Source organism: Heloderma suspectum, chromosome 4 (assembly GCF_057233095.1).
Source record: "Heloderma suspectum isolate Gila_16-S chromosome 4, 16-S_ref, whole genome shotgun sequence".
In the NCBI taxonomy this organism is placed as follows: domain Eukaryota; kingdom Metazoa; phylum Chordata; class Lepidosauria; order Squamata; family Helodermatidae; genus Heloderma; species Heloderma suspectum.
Genome location: NC_139461.1, coordinates 146,586,887 through 146,605,318, shown reverse-complemented (window position 1 = coordinate 146,605,318; position 18,432 = coordinate 146,586,887). Strand labels below are relative to the sequence as shown.

Below are 18,432 nucleotides of genomic sequence, written 5' to 3'. Positions count from 1 at the left end.
GACACTTTTCCTTACCAAGACCATTTTTACCACAAGACCATCTGAGAAAAAAGTTACCGTTTGCTCACCTTTGCCCTATGTTCAACGTTAGCTTTTCTGTCCAAAAGCAGACTGACCACCTCTGCTCTGCCCTGGAAACAGGCCAAAGTGAGTGCTGTGTTCCGATTGGTTTCAATCTGGGCATTAATATCAGAGCCCATATCAAGTAACAGCTTCACTGCAGGAACATGGCCATTCATAGCCGCCAACATCAGAGGAGAAATGCCTAGCTTACTGCCAGTCCTAAAGGGAAGAAACAATGAATACAACTACCAGAATGACAGAACCTGGACAAGTGTATAGGAAACAATTATTTTTCCTGGGAAGACAGACACTGTTTTATGAAAAACTGAAAGAGAAACATTACAAAACTAAAAGTAATCTAGACCTGACTGGTGTCAATTGACAGTCACCACCACTTCATAAGTTAAATACTAGCAGGAATTTTAAGAAATACTGCATGATTACCAAATCATGTGAACTTTTCAAATACACAGAGTTAACAGACATTGAGAACAGAATGTTAAAAGTTTGTCATCAGTTGATCATTACAGTTTAGTACAGGGGTACAGAAGCTCAGTCCCAAGGGTGAAGTCCAGCCCTCCAGGATTCCCTAGATGGCCATGCTCTCTGGCCCCATCTCCTTTCCCCCAACCAGCAATCGTTTCATGGTTTCCCAGCTTTTGTGCACTTCCCCTGCCCCCATTCTAAAATGTTGAAATGCATCTTGTAAGGCTTAGTTACTGGCAGTAAAAGCTTTACGGTATTTTTGGCCCCACCCATCACTGGAATACGCCCGAGAGCTCCTCTGAAATGCAATTTGGCCCTCAGGCTGAAAGAGGTTCATTACCCCTAGTTTAATACATCCAAACAGTATCAAAGTAGCAAATCAGTTGAACTGGACACCCTTCTACTACCGCAGCCCCCCACAGAACTAGAAATGGCACATGCAGTATACCACAGAGCCCAAACATAGCCCATTACCTTGAATTAATTTCTGCTCCTGCATTAAGCAGGATCTTAATAATGTTAACATATCCCCCAGATGCAGCAAGACTTAGAGGTGTATAATCAGACACATTCCTGTGTTCTTTGTTTGCTCCTCGTGCCAGCAGCAGGTCAACCACCTGAAATATATAACAGTATTAGCAGGATCAGAGAATGACAAATAGCCTCTGTCACTGGGTGACATTCATGAACAGCCAAACTGCTTAAGTCTATAACTAGTTGCCCCACTGTTGGTCAAGTCAGGGAACCAAGGCTCTCCTGCAGCACCATTTATTTTACTCACTTGCTACACAAAAAGCTAGCTGCTAATTGTCAAATAGTACAGAAAGAGCCTTGTGTGGCGCAGAGTGGTAGGCAGCAGTACTGCAACTGAAACTCTCCCCACAACCTGAGTTTGATCCCAGCGGAAGCCGGGTCTCGGGTAGCTGGCTCAGGTCAACTCAGCCTTCCATCCTTCTGAGGTCGGTAAAATGAGTACCCAGCTTGTTGGGGGAAAGGTAGTCACGACTGGGGAAGGCAATGGCAAACCACCCCACTACAGTCTGCCATGAAAACGCCAGCATAAACGGCGTCCCTCTAGGGGTCACTAATGACCTGGTGCTTGCACAGGAGGAACCTCCTTCATGGATCATTGCCTTGTTGTGGCGCTTGCGTAACTCAGTGAAGCCATAAGCTATGCCATGCCGGGCCACCCAAGACGGACAGGTCATGGCGGAGAGTTCTGACAAAATGTGGTCCACTGGAGAAGGAAATGGCAACCCACTCCAGTATTCTTGCCAAGAAAACCCCATGGAACGTATCACAAGGCCAAAAGATATGATGCCGGAAGTTGAGCCCCTCAGGTCGGAAGGTGTCCAATATACTACTGGGGAAGAGCAGAGGGAATTTCCAAGTAGCGCCAGAAAGAGTGAAGCGGCTGGGCCAAAGCCGAAAGGACACTCAGCTGTGGATGTGTCTGGTGGTGAAAAGAAAGTCCGACGCTGTAAAGAACAATATTGTTTAGGAACCTGGAATGTAAGATCAATGAATCAAGGTAAGCTGGAGGTGGTCAAACATGAGATGGCAAGAGTGAACATCGACATCTTGGGAATCAGCAAACTAAAATGGACAAGCATGGGCAAATTTAATTCAGGTGACCATTATGCCTACTACTGTGGGCAAGAATCACTTAGAAGAAATGGAGTAACACTCATAGTCAATAAAAGGGTGGGAAAAGCAGTACTGGGGTATAATCTCAAAAACGATAGAAGGATCTCAGTACGAATCCAAGGCAAACCATTCAACATCACAGTAATTCAAGTCTATGCCCCAACCACGGAGGCCGAAGAAGCTGAGGTTGATCGGTTCTATGAAGGCCTACAACACCTTCTAGAACTAACACCAAAAAAAGATGTCCTCTTCATCATAGGGGATTGGAATGCTAAAGTAGGAAGTCAAGAAATCACCGGGATAACAGGCAAGCACGGTCTTGGTGTACAAAATGAAGCAGGACAAAGGCTAATAGAGTTTTGCCAAGAGAACATGCTGATCATAGCAAACACTCTTTTCCAACAGCACAAGAGGTGATTCTACACATGGACATCACCAGATGGTCAATATCGAAATCAGATTGATTATGTACTTTGCAGCCAAAGATGGAGAAGCTCTATACAGTCAGTAAAAACAAGACCTGGTGCTGACTGTGGATCAGATCACATGAGCTTCTTATTGCAAAATTTTGGCTTAAATTGAAGAACGTAAGGAAAACCACTAAACCATTCAGGTATGACCTCAATCATATCCTTATGAATATACAGTGGAGGTGAGGAATAGATTTAAGGGATTAGACCTGGTAGACAGAGTGCCTGAGGAACTATGGACGGAGGTCCGTAACACTGTTCAGGAGGCAGCAACAAAATCCATCCCAAAGAAAAAGAAATGTAATAAAAGCAAAGTGGCTGTCTGATGAGGCTTTACAAGTAGCTGAGGAAAGAAGGGAAGCAAAAAGCAAGGGAGAAAGGGGAAGATGTATCCAAATGAATGCAGTGTTCCAGAGAATAGCACGGAGAGACAAGAAGGCCTTCTTAAATGAACAATGCAAAGAAATCGAGGAAAACAACAGAATGGGAAAAACTAGAGATCTTTTCAAGAAAATCGGAGATATCAAGGGAATGTTTTGTGCAAAGATGGGCATGATAAAGAACAAAGAAGGCAGGGACCTAACAGAAACAGATGAGATTAAGAAGAGCTGGAAAGAATACACAGAAGAACTATACAGGAAAGATCTGAATGTCCCTGATAGCCATGATAGTGCGGTCACTGAACTTGAGCTGGACATCCTTGAGAGTGAAGTCAAGTGGGCCTTAGGAAGCATTACTAACAACAGAGCTTGCGGAGATGACAGTATTGTAGCTAAGCTACTTAATATCCTAAAAGATGATGCTGTTAAAGTGCTGCACTCAATATGCCAACAAATTTGGAACACTCAACAGTGGCCACAAGACTGGAAAAGGTCAGTTTACATTCCAATTCCAAAGAAGGGCAATGCCAAAGAATGTTCAAACTACCGCACAATTGCGCTCATTTCACATGCCAGCAAGGTTATGCTCAAAATCCTACAAGCTAGGCTTCAGCAGTATGTGAACCGAGAACTACCAGAAGTACAAGCGGGGTTTCGAAGAGGCAGAGGAACTAGAGATCAAATCGCCAACATTCGCTGGATCATGGAGAAAGCAAGAGAATGCCAGAAAAACATCTATTTCTGCTTCATTGACTACGCTAAAGCCTTTGATTGTGTGGATCTCAACAAACTGTGGCAAATTCTTAAAGAGATGGGAGTACCAGACCACCTTACCTGTCTCCTGAGAAACCTGTACGAGGGTCAAGAAGCAACAGTAAGAACCGGACATGGAACAACTGATTGGTTCAAAATTGGGAAAGGAGTACGACAAGGCTGCATATTGTCGCCCTGCTTATTTAACTTATATGCAGAATACATCATGAGAAACGCCGGGTTGGATGTATCACAGGTCAGAATTAAGATTGCCGGGAGAATTATCAACAACCTCAGATACGCAGATGATACCACCCTAATGGCAGAAAGCAAAGAGGATCTAAAGAGCCTCTTGTTGAGGGTGAAAGTGGAGAGTGCAAAAGCTGGTTTGAAGCTCAACATCAAAAAAATGAAGATCATGGCATCTGGCCCCATCACTTCCTGGCATATGGAAGGGGAAGAAATGGAAGCAGTGACAGATTTTATTTTCTTGGGCTCCAAGATCACCGCAGATGGTGCCTATAGCCATGAAATTAAAAGATGCTTGCTCCTTGGGAGGAAAGCTATGGCAAACCTAGACAGCAAAGTAAGAAGCAGAGACATCACCTTGCCGACAAAGGTCCGTCTAATCAAAGCTATGGTTTTCCCAGTAGTAACGTATGGCTGTGAGAGCTGGACTATAAGGAAGGCTGAGAGCCGAAGAATTGATGCTTTCAAACTGTGGTGCTGGAGAAGACTCTTACGAGTCCCCTGGACTGCAAGGAGGTCCAATCAGTCAATCCTAAAGGAAATCAACCCTGACTGCTCATTGGAAGGACAGATACTGAAGGTGAAGCTCCAATATTTTGGCCACCTAATGAGAAGAGAAAAGTCACTGGAAAAGACCCTGATGCTGGGAAAGATTGAAGGCAAAAGGAGAAGGGGACGGCAGAGGATGAGATGGCTAGATAGCATCACTGATGCAATGAATATGAACTTGAGCACACTCCGGGAGAGAGTGCAGGACAGGAAGGCCTGGCGTGCTATGGTCCATGGGGTCACGAAGAGTTGGACACAACTTAACGATTGAACAACAACAGAAAGATTATGGCAACACAGCTCTTCTCAGACAGTTAACATACAAGTCTGACTGGATTTTCATCACATAAATCAAGGTTAATATTGCGTATGCCTTATTTTATTAGTTTTAACATGGAAGGCAGGGCTGTAGACAATTCAAAAAATAGCTGCTAGTGAAAGTGGAAGAAACCAATGATAAAACATGTTTATTTATTTACAATATTTATATACTGCTCCACATCAAAGATTTCGGAGCAGTGAACAGCAAAGATAAAAGAATAAAACACCATGCTAAAACAATTAAAACATTTTAAAAGAAACAAAATTCTAAAAGAAACAAAATTCTAAAAGAAACAAATTCTGAATTTAATAAACGGCAGCTGGTCACTCAAGGAAGGCCTCTCGAAATAACAGTATCTTCAGGAGGTGCCGAAAGTAACACAACATTGAACAGATACAATTATAGGAGGCAGTCCAAAGCCCTTTTCACAGGCAGCCAAAACTGTGCAGCTTCTCTGAAGGGTAGTCAAACATGATCAGGCACCCTGTCTTGTGTCCACACACTGGACGCAACTTTGGAATGTGGTCTCACTTGTAGCATCCTATGTACGTATGTCTAATCTAGGGGACTGGACATTTTGAGGGGACAGGATTGTGAAGCCCCATAATGGATGCTACACAAATTCAGGTACATTTAATAATGTGTAAGTGTCTTGACCCCATTTCACCTCCAGTTTATACCTGCCAAGTCATCAGCGCTTTCCTTAAAGCTGACTAGTTTTGTATTTTTAGATGGGGTTTATATATTTTAGAATTATTCTATCAGATGCTACATATAAAAGCTGCACAGGAGTTAGCTTTTGAAGAATCTTATTCTTCTGATAGAGAATGTCAAATGTCTATTAAGAACTACTACTATAAATAATATTTTGGGAAAGGAATTTATAGAACCGGTAATACACAGACAAACACTATTTCACTATAAATGTTTACATATAAAATTCAATAACTACAATATGCAATAAAATGCTGCAAGGAGCCAGGGGACATATCATACTGCTGGAAGTTTATGTCCTCTTCTCCCAATATAAGACTGGAATGTAAAAACAGAACTCCATGTAAAGCCTACTAAAGATTATAATACTTACCTCTTGGCGCCCACCAGAGCATGCTAATGAAAGTGGAGTGTCTTTAGTACGTTCAGATTGTGCTTCAATATCTCCACCTTTGTCTAGAAGAATCTCTACGACACCAACATGACCAGCAGTTGCAGCTAAAATTAGCGGTGTAAAACCTAATAGAAATGATCATATTAAAAGCCATTTTTTAAAATTGTCAAAATTAACTGCTCCACAGAATGTAATACTAGCATATTCAAGCCAGTAATTCACAATAAATAGTGGCAGTGGAAATCAATGTATAGGAAACTGAAATAAAGGTTGGCATTTACTTTGAGTTTGTCATAAACCACTTCGAGTGTGGGATGGGGTAGGGGAAGCAGAGGTGACAAGAAGTCTGTGCCAAAAGAAACACAAGCTTCATACTCAGTTATTTTCAAAAACCCCATATAGCAACACAGTTTAAGTTTCCAAACACTTGCCAGCATTGATCAAAGCTAGGAAAAAAGCAAAAACAACAACAACCACCCATCAGCCAGAAAGTTATGAGAAGTAGTAGAATGCCCAACTGGATATGCATCAACTGCTGATAAAAGCACAGACAAGTAGCAGCACTTCAGTACCTTACCCTTCTTATCTCTGTGTTCTATGCTGGCACCTCGTGCTATTAACACAGAGACGAGCTCTTCATGCCCACCAGCACATGCAAGAGTCAGTGCAGTATCATGGTTACTCTCCGTCTAAACAGTAGAAAATACATATATTACATTTAGTATGGAACACTTTATTATTGCTCTGTTATGTAACAGAAATAACTATTAAAACAAAAACAGATTTATAACCAATCTATATTACTCACATGGGCATCAATGTCAACAGAAGGATATGTGGGGAGTACAGACTGAGAAGTCACATTGAGTGTTTGTGAACAAGGCTCAGGTGTAGGCGATTCCGTAGTATGTGAGGAATTGGAGCCAGTGGGCACTCTGCTATTAACAGCTAGGAAAGAAGAAAAAAATAAGTTCAACATCTCCTTCTTCACAACCTCCTTTCCCAAGAGAACAGACCATGTCCTGTCTGTTAACTACTAAGCTTCTTAACAAATGATGAATTACCAGGTTAATGTAACATTGTACCCCAATTCCAGGAACACTTATGATGGATTCTCACTTTATATTTTGTACTCAGTACAGATGTCCACATAGAAAATGCATGCACATCCCAAAAAGTATAAAGGACACACATTCCAAAATATTTGGAAGCAGTAATTGAGGAAGTGTCTCTCCTCCAACCCATCCCTGAATTTTAAAGAGATATCTGTAACATTTTACATGATGCATATGTCCTTTGTATATGATAGGTTCAACTGTTATTCTGTACTTAGTTATCTATCTATTAATGTTATTTGCTGCTTTTCAACTAAGCTACTGAAGCAGTACCATAACCAAGTACCAAATGTAAAGGACTGACTCACAGATACCAGTTTCAGTGAACCTTCCTTTCAAATGAGCTTCACTGCAGCCCTGAATATGGCTTTTCCTCCCTGAAATTGGACATGACCATTGTTTTTCTCGGATTTAGGAAAAGGCACCTCAGAAATCAGGAAACATCTTTCCAGTAATTTAGCTGTGCAACAGCTACTTACACTCACAGGGCAAAGGTAATTGGGAAAAGCATAGTTCAATGGGTTCTGAAGGCATTAAGTAAAGACAGGCAAGTAACACTGCCATCTATGAAAGTTACTGAATTATTTCACCTGCCTAGAATTATTAGTGCTTCTGAGTCTGCATTCAAGTTTTCATGAAACAGCTGCAGAATTCCACCATGAGCCATATTTTGTTGATGTTAAACCTTTTACATATAAGCAAGTGACACTTTTGCAGTCACCATTTCTGTTCGTGAATCTAACTGAACATGGATTTTTAAAATTAAATTTTTACAGGAGGCAACATGTAAAAAAGATCTATCAAATAGTACTGAAATTATTATGTGAATCACGTATTGGAAGACTAACATTGTGAAAACATGATTTACATTTAAGATACAAGTTCTTTTTCCTGAACTGTCATAAGACACATTCAGGACATGTTGCGCACTTGAGAACCTGGCCGAAGAACAAAAGCAAGCCAATATCACTTAAATTTCCTTACCAGTTGAAGACATTTTTTACAAAGAATCTGTCTTATTCAATTCAAGTTAGCAACAGAAGGGTATTAAAATAAAGGGTTAAAAGTAACCTGGTTGTTCACAAGGAAACAATACCAAAGGTTTTTTTTTAGCACTAAGACCAGGACACTTGTCTTGTTTTCACATGAACCCAAGGCCAACAGAAACTTTGGCTTAGGCTGGTTAGAGGGAGTAACAAAAACAGTGGGCAGAAAGTAGATCTCCAAATCATTTGCACTTCAACCCCCAGCATTCCTGACCACTGGCTATGCTGGCAGGAGCTTCTGAGAGTTGAAGGTGGAGGTATCTAAGTAAAGGCTGGATGGACAACTGTCAGGGATGCTGCAGCTGCACTGTGCAGTACAGAGCCTGCATTGAGCAGGGGGTTGGACTAGATAATCTCTGAGGCACCTTGCAACTCCATGATTCTATGCAGTCCAAAACATCTGCAGATTTACCTTCTGCCTACGTCTGCAGCAAATAATTGTATGAAAGTTTGTCCACTTGACTTGCAACAACTGTCTACACCAAGTTAGGACAAAACAGTATCAAAAAAGCAAAATGCAGAATGGAACAGGAGCATCTGCAAGTTCTCCCTGTTTACTAGCAACATGTGAAAGTATCTGAATCGATAAAATTGCCAATATTGGCTGTCAGTAGTAAAAGTACCACTATAGAGGCATTTGAGTGACATCTCAGTTCCAAATCAGAATGCAATTACTTCTGGTACCTGTGAGTTCAAACACATTAGTGGATCTTAGAACTGATTTCTGAGATCTGAAAGACACCTGTGAAATTGATGTTCCCAAATTAGTTGTTTTCATATTTAGTGGGAAAGTACAGTCAAAGAACGCACCACATGGATAGTGAAGAAAATGTAACAGAACACTTTTTAAACTAAAGACACAGACTACTGTGAGCTTTGCTTTCCACACATCATCAAGCCTGCCAGTATTTACAGAATTAAGATCAAATTTCCCCTTCCTCCAGAAAAATGCTGAGCCTCAAAGGATATCTTGCTTTCTAGTGGACCACTTGAAATGCATGCTTCTTTACTCTCAATATGCAGTACACCCATATTCAATGTAAGAGATAATGTCTAAATCTTGAGGGAATCAACTGAAGCAGTACATCTACAGTACAGTACAGTAGCTGACAACACAAGAGGGTACCAGCCAAGGGACAGAGGACTGTAAAATCTTTATATTTACATGTAAGCAACTACACATGGCACTTTACAGACAGCATAAGCAACTGATAAGGTTACTGTACCAAAGAGTTTACAATTTACATTAAAAAAGGGAAAACAGGGAGGGGAAGAACAGGGAAATGCAAACAGGGTAGAAAGGAATGAATATGAGCAAGTGCAATTACACACATGTTAGTGTCTCAATTTGGGAAGAGAACTAAGGGAGTGAAGCCAAGGCTTCATAGAAAAGCTGGGGTTTGAGAAGGGATTTGAAGGCAAAGAGGTGGCATCATACAGGTATTTGGGGATGAAGCCATAAAAGGGAACAAAGGATAACTGACAGAGCCATTTAAGAGAGCATAGAACTGGCTGCATCACACACCACAGACCATTCCATGAACTTTCAGCTGAAAGTGATAAAGAATTGACATGAAATGGAAGGGCTCCTTCTGTTCACAGAACAGACTGACATCCAAACTCCTGCTGGCGGAAGGGTGGGGACACACACACAACATTTTTTGCCACTTTGCCCTGCATTTCCCCCTCCCCCACATTGCCTCTCCTACTATTCTGGATGGTCCCCAGACCCTCCAGAGCAGATCTTCAATGGGCACAGGGGGCTGCAGGTGGAAGAAGAGACTGGCAGAAATCACCTCTCACATCTCAGTTCTAAGTCTGGAATCCAAGCCATCACATTTGGAAGTGGATTTAACTGTTTGCTGTGTTTAATAAAATAATTAATTCACAGAATGGAGGGTCTGGATCGAACCCTATGAATATAGCAAGGTGCCTCTTTGTGCTGGCTGCTAACGTCTCATGATTGGGCAACCACATGGTTGCCAAGGAGATCAATATATTGGAGTTGAAATATTAGGTAACCCAACGTACGGGTCTGCTTTGAAGCAAAGGGGACTTTGGCTAACTTTGAGCTAAAGGACTTTAGCTAAGCATCAGCAAAGAACATTTAGCAAAGCAGAAGTACTTTGTCCCAGGTGCAAAAACCCGAACGTCAATAAGAAAATTAGACAGTGGCATGTCATAAGATGGCCTACAATAACCTGGAATGATCACAGAGGAAATGGGGGAAGACTGGGATCTGGAAAACAAAAAACCACAAAGACATGACAAACTTCAGGGGGTATCAACAGCACAAGGATAAGCAGAATTAGGTACAAAACATTTGATGTAATCGGGCAGGGCTTTGAACATGGGGGGAATGGTCTTAAGGAACCCTAACAACCAATGAGGAAGCTTCAATCATACTGTTAACATTTTTGCTGCATTTTGGCTAGCAAAAGCCTGTAACAAAAAAAGTAGTGTGCCCGATGTTTGAAGTCCTGTCTTTCATCCTGGTACCTGAAGGGTGCATCATGCCTGCTTTGAGTCCTGGATCAGTGCAGCAGATCTCAGATACTGCAACCTATGTGGAGAGGCGGCCGTCTCTGAACACAGAGGCGACCGCCTATCCAATGCAAAGCGGGAGTAGCATGGAGGGGATCTTCTCCTCCATGCTCCAGCCACCCTGCATTTGCAGCTAGACAGCCAATTTCAGCTGTCTAGCCATGGGATGTTGGAGCACAGGGTGGAGAGGCCAGATGACGCATAGGAAACGTACCAGCACTCCCCGGCCCCAGGAACACCCCCTTTTGCCACACTGTGCACTGCTCTTCCGAGCATGGAGCCCAGGGACGATCTGCGCCACCTACAAGGTGATGGGGGAGGGGTGGGAAGGCAGTTCTCTGGGAAAGTGGAAACCGACCAATCCTATGGCCGTCTACCGGCTGACTAGCGACCATAGGATTGCACCCTTATTTTTCTTTCTGTACTTGCATGACTGAATTTTCTTCTTTACTTTCAATGAAGCATATCTCCTTTTCATTAAGCTTGCTGTCGAACTGTGTCCTTTCAGTTAAAAGACTAGATCTCAAATCCTGAGTCCATCTCTATTCTCATTGAGCAGGCTTGTAGGGACCTGTCTTGGGGGGGCGGTGTGTGTGTGTGTGTGTGTGTGTAAGCATAAAAATCAAACCATCCCAACTAGATTTTGGGACCAAATTTATTTTCTCTATAAAAGATAGGTTTCATGCAATTTTATTCAGTTAAAATGTCTTTTCTTCGGTTTAGTCAATTATATTCTCTCAGACTTACATATGCATAAAACCAAGTGGAAAAGTTAAATGCATTTACAAAAGATTATACACATACTATTAAGTGAGCACAAAGCCCTCTCCACATTGCCAAGAAAGGATTAAGGTGTAACAGCCAGCATTCCCTGTTTCTTTCCAGCATCTGGTATTTGGGGATATATTGCCTCCACATGCGGAGATTCTATAGCTTTTAGTAATGTTTTTCTCCCCTCCCCTCACTTATAAGAACAGTTTGGCAACCTAGCATGTAACAGGCAAGACAGACACATAGGGGTACAGGACACATTAATACACATATTTTACTCTCCCTCCATTTTGGGGAATGAAGCAAATTCACCAGGTGTGAGAGGGGAGTGGCATGGCACACACCTTTTCCCCCCAAATGCACAAGAAGCCTTGCTTGATCACCACATATGTCACCCAACTACCCAAAGCCTTCAAGCAACTGCCTGTTCCCCACAATGCCATGTCAGTCACTAGAAATGGAGCAAGCCCAGAAGCAGGCAAGAGGCACCAACAGGCTATCCTGGGCCAGCTAAGGTGTGGAGCTGGGAAGAGAGGGAGAGAGCCATGAGCCATTTGAAAAACGAACAGGACAGATGCCGCAGTGCCTTGTCATTTCTGACTAGGTCAACAGAGGTGCAGAGCCAGGAAAAGAGAGATGTATGTTTCAGTGCCATAAGGCTTATATAACAAACGGGGAAGGGGGTTAAGTTGAGCTTAAAATGTTGCAGTCCTAGTCCATAACTTTCATAATTGTATGCTTCATGATCCAGAAGGATGACAGCATTCCCCATTCCTAGACAAGGTGGTGTTTGCTAAAAGGAGGGGTGGTATCACCACATGTAGCTGCATAATATATTTGGAAGCCAGCAACAGAACCTTCCACAAATGAAAATGTCTTTGAGAGAAAAGAGAAACAGGTGTATCTCTCAATTGAGCATATGGACAAAAGAACTGCTAGCCAACTTACAATGTAAGCAAACACAAAAACATGTTGTGTTGGCATGTATAAGGAATAATAAAGGCAATTTCTTGTCAACAGGTACTTAACGTACACAGAGAAAACTAAAGCTTGCAAGAAGATACAGAAGACGCTGCTACTCTGCTTATGCAATTGACTTAGTACTAGCATAAGCAACTTCTGCATTAATGCTAATAGTGTAAGCTGGTACAAAGGTGCAGAAAACTTTGGGTTCAAAGGAGTGGTTTTGTGTTTTGGAGCTCAGACCTCAACTCCACCTTGCACTTTGGTTCTTGAGCAAATTACTTTTCTTTTAGCCTCACCAGTTTGCCTTTTGGGAAACTGGTGGTTTGTAGCTGGCCACACCCTCGGTAGCAGTCCCATGGCAGCCATTTTGTGAGAGCACCTTCAACACTCCCTCAAAATTCCAAATGTGCCCAACAGCCCAAAACTTTTGGGGCCCGATTTAGATGAACCTATATTCCTTTGAGTATTTACTCAAATGCTGCAACACATACTCAAGCTTGTTTCTGTACTACTTTTGGGAACTGCAATATTAATAGCTACATCAGTGGAAACTGTAATCCAGAGAGGAACTACATCTTTGACTACCAATGGGACACTAGAAAGGATAACATGTTTCTTCATATGCATTGCCCCAGCAATTTTAGTGGCATTAGTTCTACATATGGAAGCAAATTGAGGCCTGGAGTAGTACAATAACAATGCCCAAGAAATATTATTGCCTGTAGATTAAGATACTCACTGGCTCAGCTCCAATAATCACCTCGATCTCTTCTTTCTCTTCCTCCATCATTGTTTTAAATAGAAGCCAGCTTCCACCATTTGCAATACATGCAACCCTTGAAAATGTAACCCTAAGACTCTGGCTGATATTCCCAATGAAAATATAGGTATACACACACACAAATCTGCACATTTGGTCGCCACATATCACCTCACACTGGCCAGAACTCTGTGCACAGCCCACATTATTCCCCAGACTATTCTTTTCAATGAATTCTGTGATGAAAGCAACAGACTACTAAAAATTCGCTTGGCTCAGTCCCGTCATCTTTTGGCAACAAGCTTCCATCCACACTGCTCTGTACAAGCGATGCAGACTTAGACCACCAACAATAAACACTTAAATCGTTACTGATTTTCAGGAACATTAAGTGAACTTCCTCTATATAAGAATATCATTAATAGAACCAGAAGTACAAATATTTACATGATTCATATTTACATAATTACATATTAGGGCTGAAAATGTTCCAAAATGAGCATTTTCAGCTCAAAAGGGAGGCTGGAAGAGCAGGAAGGTTTTATATATACACTTCCAAAACACCCTTTGTTCTTTCCTTCACTGCCTCTTTGCAGTCTTGATGGTAGTGCGGCAGTAGCCTCTGCCACTGCTCAGCACCAATTTTTCTCTTTCAGCGCTGCCCTCATTTTGATTAACTTCATTATGTCAATATCTTGCCAAATCTGATTTAACTTCATTATACCATGTAGCCCAGAAATGGGGAACATGTGACCCTCCAAATGTTGTTGGACTGCAAGTCCCATCATCCCTCAACTTTGACTATTCTGGCTAGGGCTGATGGGAGTTACAGTCCAACCTCTGGAGGATCACACATTATTTTAATTTATCCCCACCCCTGATGTTGCCAATCAGATGCAACAGCTACACACTGACATCATAAAGCCAAAACAGAGTAAGTGCAATCCTTCCTGCCTTCATTTTGGCACAGCTGATGGAAAAAAATGGTGCCAAGCAGCAATAGTGGTAGATGCAGTTGTTGCTGGTGGCTAGCTAGGCACACACTTCAATTACACTTATATCTACAAGTGAACTGTATTATTACAACAGCTACATATATGCTTCCATTTCAAGCAAGCTTTAACAACTTGCAGAGATTAGACAGTACTGATTTTATGAGATTATCAACTAAGTAAATACATCCCACAAAATATTGGCATAGCTAATAATAAAGACACTAGGCTTAGATCCATATAACATTTTTCCTTCCTCATACCCAAGGTTTTTTTAAACCTCATTTTATTTCTGAACTCAACAATTTTAGAAAGTAATTGGTTTCTCTTGTTGACCCACAACTGATATCACAGACTATTAACAGGGTTGTCAACAGAATATTTTTTGTCATTAAAACACGCGAGTGTGAGCTTATACAGTAAAAATGTCAAGACCTCAGTTAAATTGTAAAATGTACAATTTAACTAATAAGAACTACTACTCAAGAGAGGCCATCTTTCATATTTCCTTTTTCAAGTTCAGAAATAAAGAATATCCATACTACATACACATCAATGCCAACACAGCTTCAAAAATAAAGCACAAGGCCCATCCATGAGGCATGCAGACATTGATACTGATTTCAGTAGAATACAGTCAGTGTAGTTATGGGCTCATTTCACACGTCACAGCTACCCAGGGTCTGTTTAAATCCTGGATAATCGTGAACAAGCAGGAACCAACGAGCCATCTCCTGGCTACTTGCATGCTCCCACTGAGCTAAACAATCCAGGGACGCTCTGTCACGGAGTTATTTTCTGTGACATATGAACCTGGAATCACAGGTTATTGGGGGAGGAACAAATCAGACTTGTGACACAAGAACAAGCCATGGGTTGTTCCTCCCCTAACAACCTACAATTTTGGGTTCAGACTTCATGACAAACAATCCAGGGAAGGTGTGTCCCTGGCTTGTTCAGCTCTGCCCAGCTGCAGCAGGAGCGATTGGGTGGTGGGAACTAGCATGCTCGCTTCATCCTGCTTCATTCTTAATGGTTTGTTAAACCATGGGTGGTTGTGATGTGTGAACTGGATGGTCTTAATAGCTAGATAGAATGTCATGACAGTTCCATCGATTTGCTAACTGTGGATACAAATGGAAAGGAAAACATTCTCTACCACACCTGGCAAAAAAAAAGGGACACAGAACATCTGTGCAGTCTTCGCAGGGGCAGGGCCTTCAAGAATACTAAGACCTCCCTTATTTTCGGCCCAATTACTCTGCAATGAAAGTTTCTGTTAAAGCTTGCAGATTATATATAAACAATGTGAGTCCATCTAATCCAGTACAAAATTCCACCTACCATCTTATTCCATTACTCTTGATCAACTCTTCTAATTTTGGATGTTAAAGTGATGGTACAGCTAGGGTGGTAGCTAGTGTAGCCCAAATCTTTACCAAGCAGAAACTATCCTCCACTTTCTGTTGCAAGTATTTCTGGCTCTTACATTTAACTACAGGCGAAACATCTCTCAAACCTGTTCTTCCTCTTAACTGATAATATGTATATGATATTCTGGAAATACTATACAAAATATATGAATGAGTAGTCCATAGATTAACTTCAAAATAAAGCCACTGGCATATTATGCCACCAAGGTTTCCTCAAACTTGAAAATTGCCACCTTGAGAGCACTAGACATAGCAGTCATGTACAAAGCCCCTATACAGAAGCACCGATTCATACAAATGGCACTTCCATGTGAGTGCTGCCTGGTCATGAGCCCAGTGATTGGCCCACACATTCTTGCAGGCTGGCATAAATTAGACGTATATTTGCACAATTCTGTGAATTCAATGACTTGGTTTCTCATGACTAGATTTCCTTTAAAATTACCACTAACAGAAGTGGAAGCCAAAAGGATTGTATAGTAAGATTTCAATAAATAAAGTAAAAGGTTAATATTTTGCCTTTTGATACAGCAACCCAATATTTGGGAATTTAACTGTGCTAACATTAAGCATACTAAGAAAGAAATATCCTTAAACAAATATTCCCAGAGAGGAAAACTGAAAGATAGCCTTGTCAGAGGGAATGAGAGCAAAGGAAACTAAGCACACACATTAATGCAAGAAAATGTATATTTCTCAACCCACCTGCTATCAGGTCATCAAGAGTGTCGGTAAGCGTCTGTGCTGGAGTGGCAACCATTAATCCGTCTGGTTCTTGAACTAACAGCCCCTGACCATGTCCAGCAATTGGCTGCTGTCCTACAGTTTGCTGATTACCTAATACTTTCTGAAGTTCAAAAGAATCTGTCCCATTACAACCTACATTACTTGAAAAGTCACACTGTGGTGTTGACAAAGGCTGGAGAGGGGCAAACTCAGTTTGCTCAGGAGATGGTGGAGACTGTTGCTGCTCATCTTTACACAGGACACTGTCAACCTGCGATAACCCTGAAAAGTTATCCCCAGGAAGACCCTCATTTCCTTCTACTTCTGGGATGATACCTGTGTGTGGGCACTGCTGCTGCTGGGTAAGGGGTGCCTCTGTCTGACCTTTGGTCTCCAAATATTCTTTGGTAAATTGCTGTTGTGTTTTCATCTGCAATTGCCTTTCCACCTTTTGCAGCTCTTTCAGTATTTTCTTCTTCTTCTGTACTTGTTCTTCTCTGTTCTTTTTCAGCTCTTCAATCTTATCCTTGTTCAAAGGTTCACCTTGAATTAACTCCAATGATTTAAGCTGTGCTTTTTCAATAGCACTAATTCTCTGTCCAAGTTCATTCAGCTTGCCTTCAGTTTCTTCTACTATACATTCCAAAGGCTGGTATGGGTGAAAAGGTGACAGTAGGTCCTGATCTGCTACCTGAAGGGAAGTTGACTTCTGCTTGGATGTACCTAAGCACATGAAAAATGTTTGAAAAAATGCCATGCTGAAGTTAACCCATACCTCCCACTCTTTCTCCACCCAAAACTAACCACATTAAGATAAAATAGATTAAAGCCTACACTTCATAACAGGATAGACAGCATAAGACAGAATTGGAATTTTAAATATGGATCTTAGCTTCAGTTGTAAAACAACTATATTAACGTTCAAGAACAAAGATGCTCTCTTAGATACTGGCTACCAAGGAAATAAAATTAGATTGCAAACAGAAAGCAATTTTGGAATATTTACTGATGTCTTGACTACAAATGGTTCTCGTAGGCAAAAGGAGAGAAATCCTGTAACTGCAGTTGAACACTGAAGTCTTAATATGCAGAACACAGACAACATCCAACATCCACACCCCCACTTTCCCTCTCTCTCTGGGAGCTGTGCTCTAGAAATATACTGCAAAACTACCAACTATACTCCCCAGTATGAGGACCCTACCAATGCAAAAATAAACATTTCTTAAAACCAAACATGTATTTCCCATAGTAAAACATGGTTTAAACAATTCAGTCCAAATTTTAAATGCTTCCCAAACTAACCTAGCAAGAAACAGCCTTATATCAACAATACCTCCAAAATCCAAGTCACTCTAGGCTAAGAGCTGAAGGCCAAATGAATACTGGTTCTTCATGAACAAATACACTAATTTTTAAAAGCCAGAAGATGATAGTGGGAAAAAAAGACAATATTTCACAAGGCAAATAAGCAATAAGACAGCCATCATGCGCCCTAAATATTCAAAACTAGACATCAACATGTCTGTGATTATTTGAATATCTTGCAAGTTTATTTTGTAAGAATGAGCATGAATACTACTGGCTTTAAAAATCAAGATGCCTTGACTCAGACTTTATCACGTGCACAGCAACTTGTTGGGCCTAGCCTCTAACACAACTCCTTGTCACCTCATCAATACAAGCATAGATAAAATTGTACCCATGTGTGGATATTTGGATCCAGAGCTCCAAGTATCTAAGGAAATGATTAAATTCTTGACATTAAAGATAAAAACTATCGTGATGCAAGACTAATTGAAGCTTTGCTATTAGCAGTCACATTCTGATTTTCTCTATCTTTGAGGTTATGGACAGTCATAAAACCTTGAAAAACTATAGGCTGAATTCAATTAGGCTGCCTCTCATAGGGACCACTGAGATACAGATTAAACTGATTGAAAATATCTTCTACAGTATGAAAGCCACAACAAATTCAGCCAACCTTAAAGCATCTATCATGTCCAGTAATTAACTGGACCACCGTATGCTTTTGCATTTTTCTACAAACTG

The 18,432-nt window shown here is 41.3% G+C and overlaps 1 protein-coding gene across 20 annotated transcripts in view; it reads right to left on the bottom strand.

Annotated features, from left to right (window-relative positions):
- Window positions 1-18,432, bottom strand: part of ANKHD1 (ankyrin repeat and KH domain containing 1) — a 173,003-nt gene that overhangs the window by 43,291 nt on the left and 111,280 nt on the right. For 19 of the 20 annotated variants that reach the window (XM_084850861.1, XM_084850870.1, XM_084850862.1 and 16 more), the window contains exons 15-20: window positions 16,360-17,103; window positions 6,836-6,975; window positions 6,605-6,716; window positions 6,007-6,152; window positions 1,024-1,166; window positions 69-282 (exon numbers count right to left, since the gene is read on the bottom strand). In XM_084850861.1, coding sequence (XP_084706987.1) covers window positions 69-282; window positions 1,024-1,166; window positions 6,007-6,152; window positions 6,605-6,716; window positions 6,836-6,975; window positions 16,360-17,103 — 1,499 coding nt within the window. The remainder of the gene's footprint in view (window positions 1-68; window positions 283-1,023; window positions 1,167-6,006; window positions 6,153-6,604; window positions 6,717-6,835; window positions 6,976-16,359; window positions 17,104-18,432) is intronic. The other variant, XM_084850882.1, reaches the window with a different exon arrangement.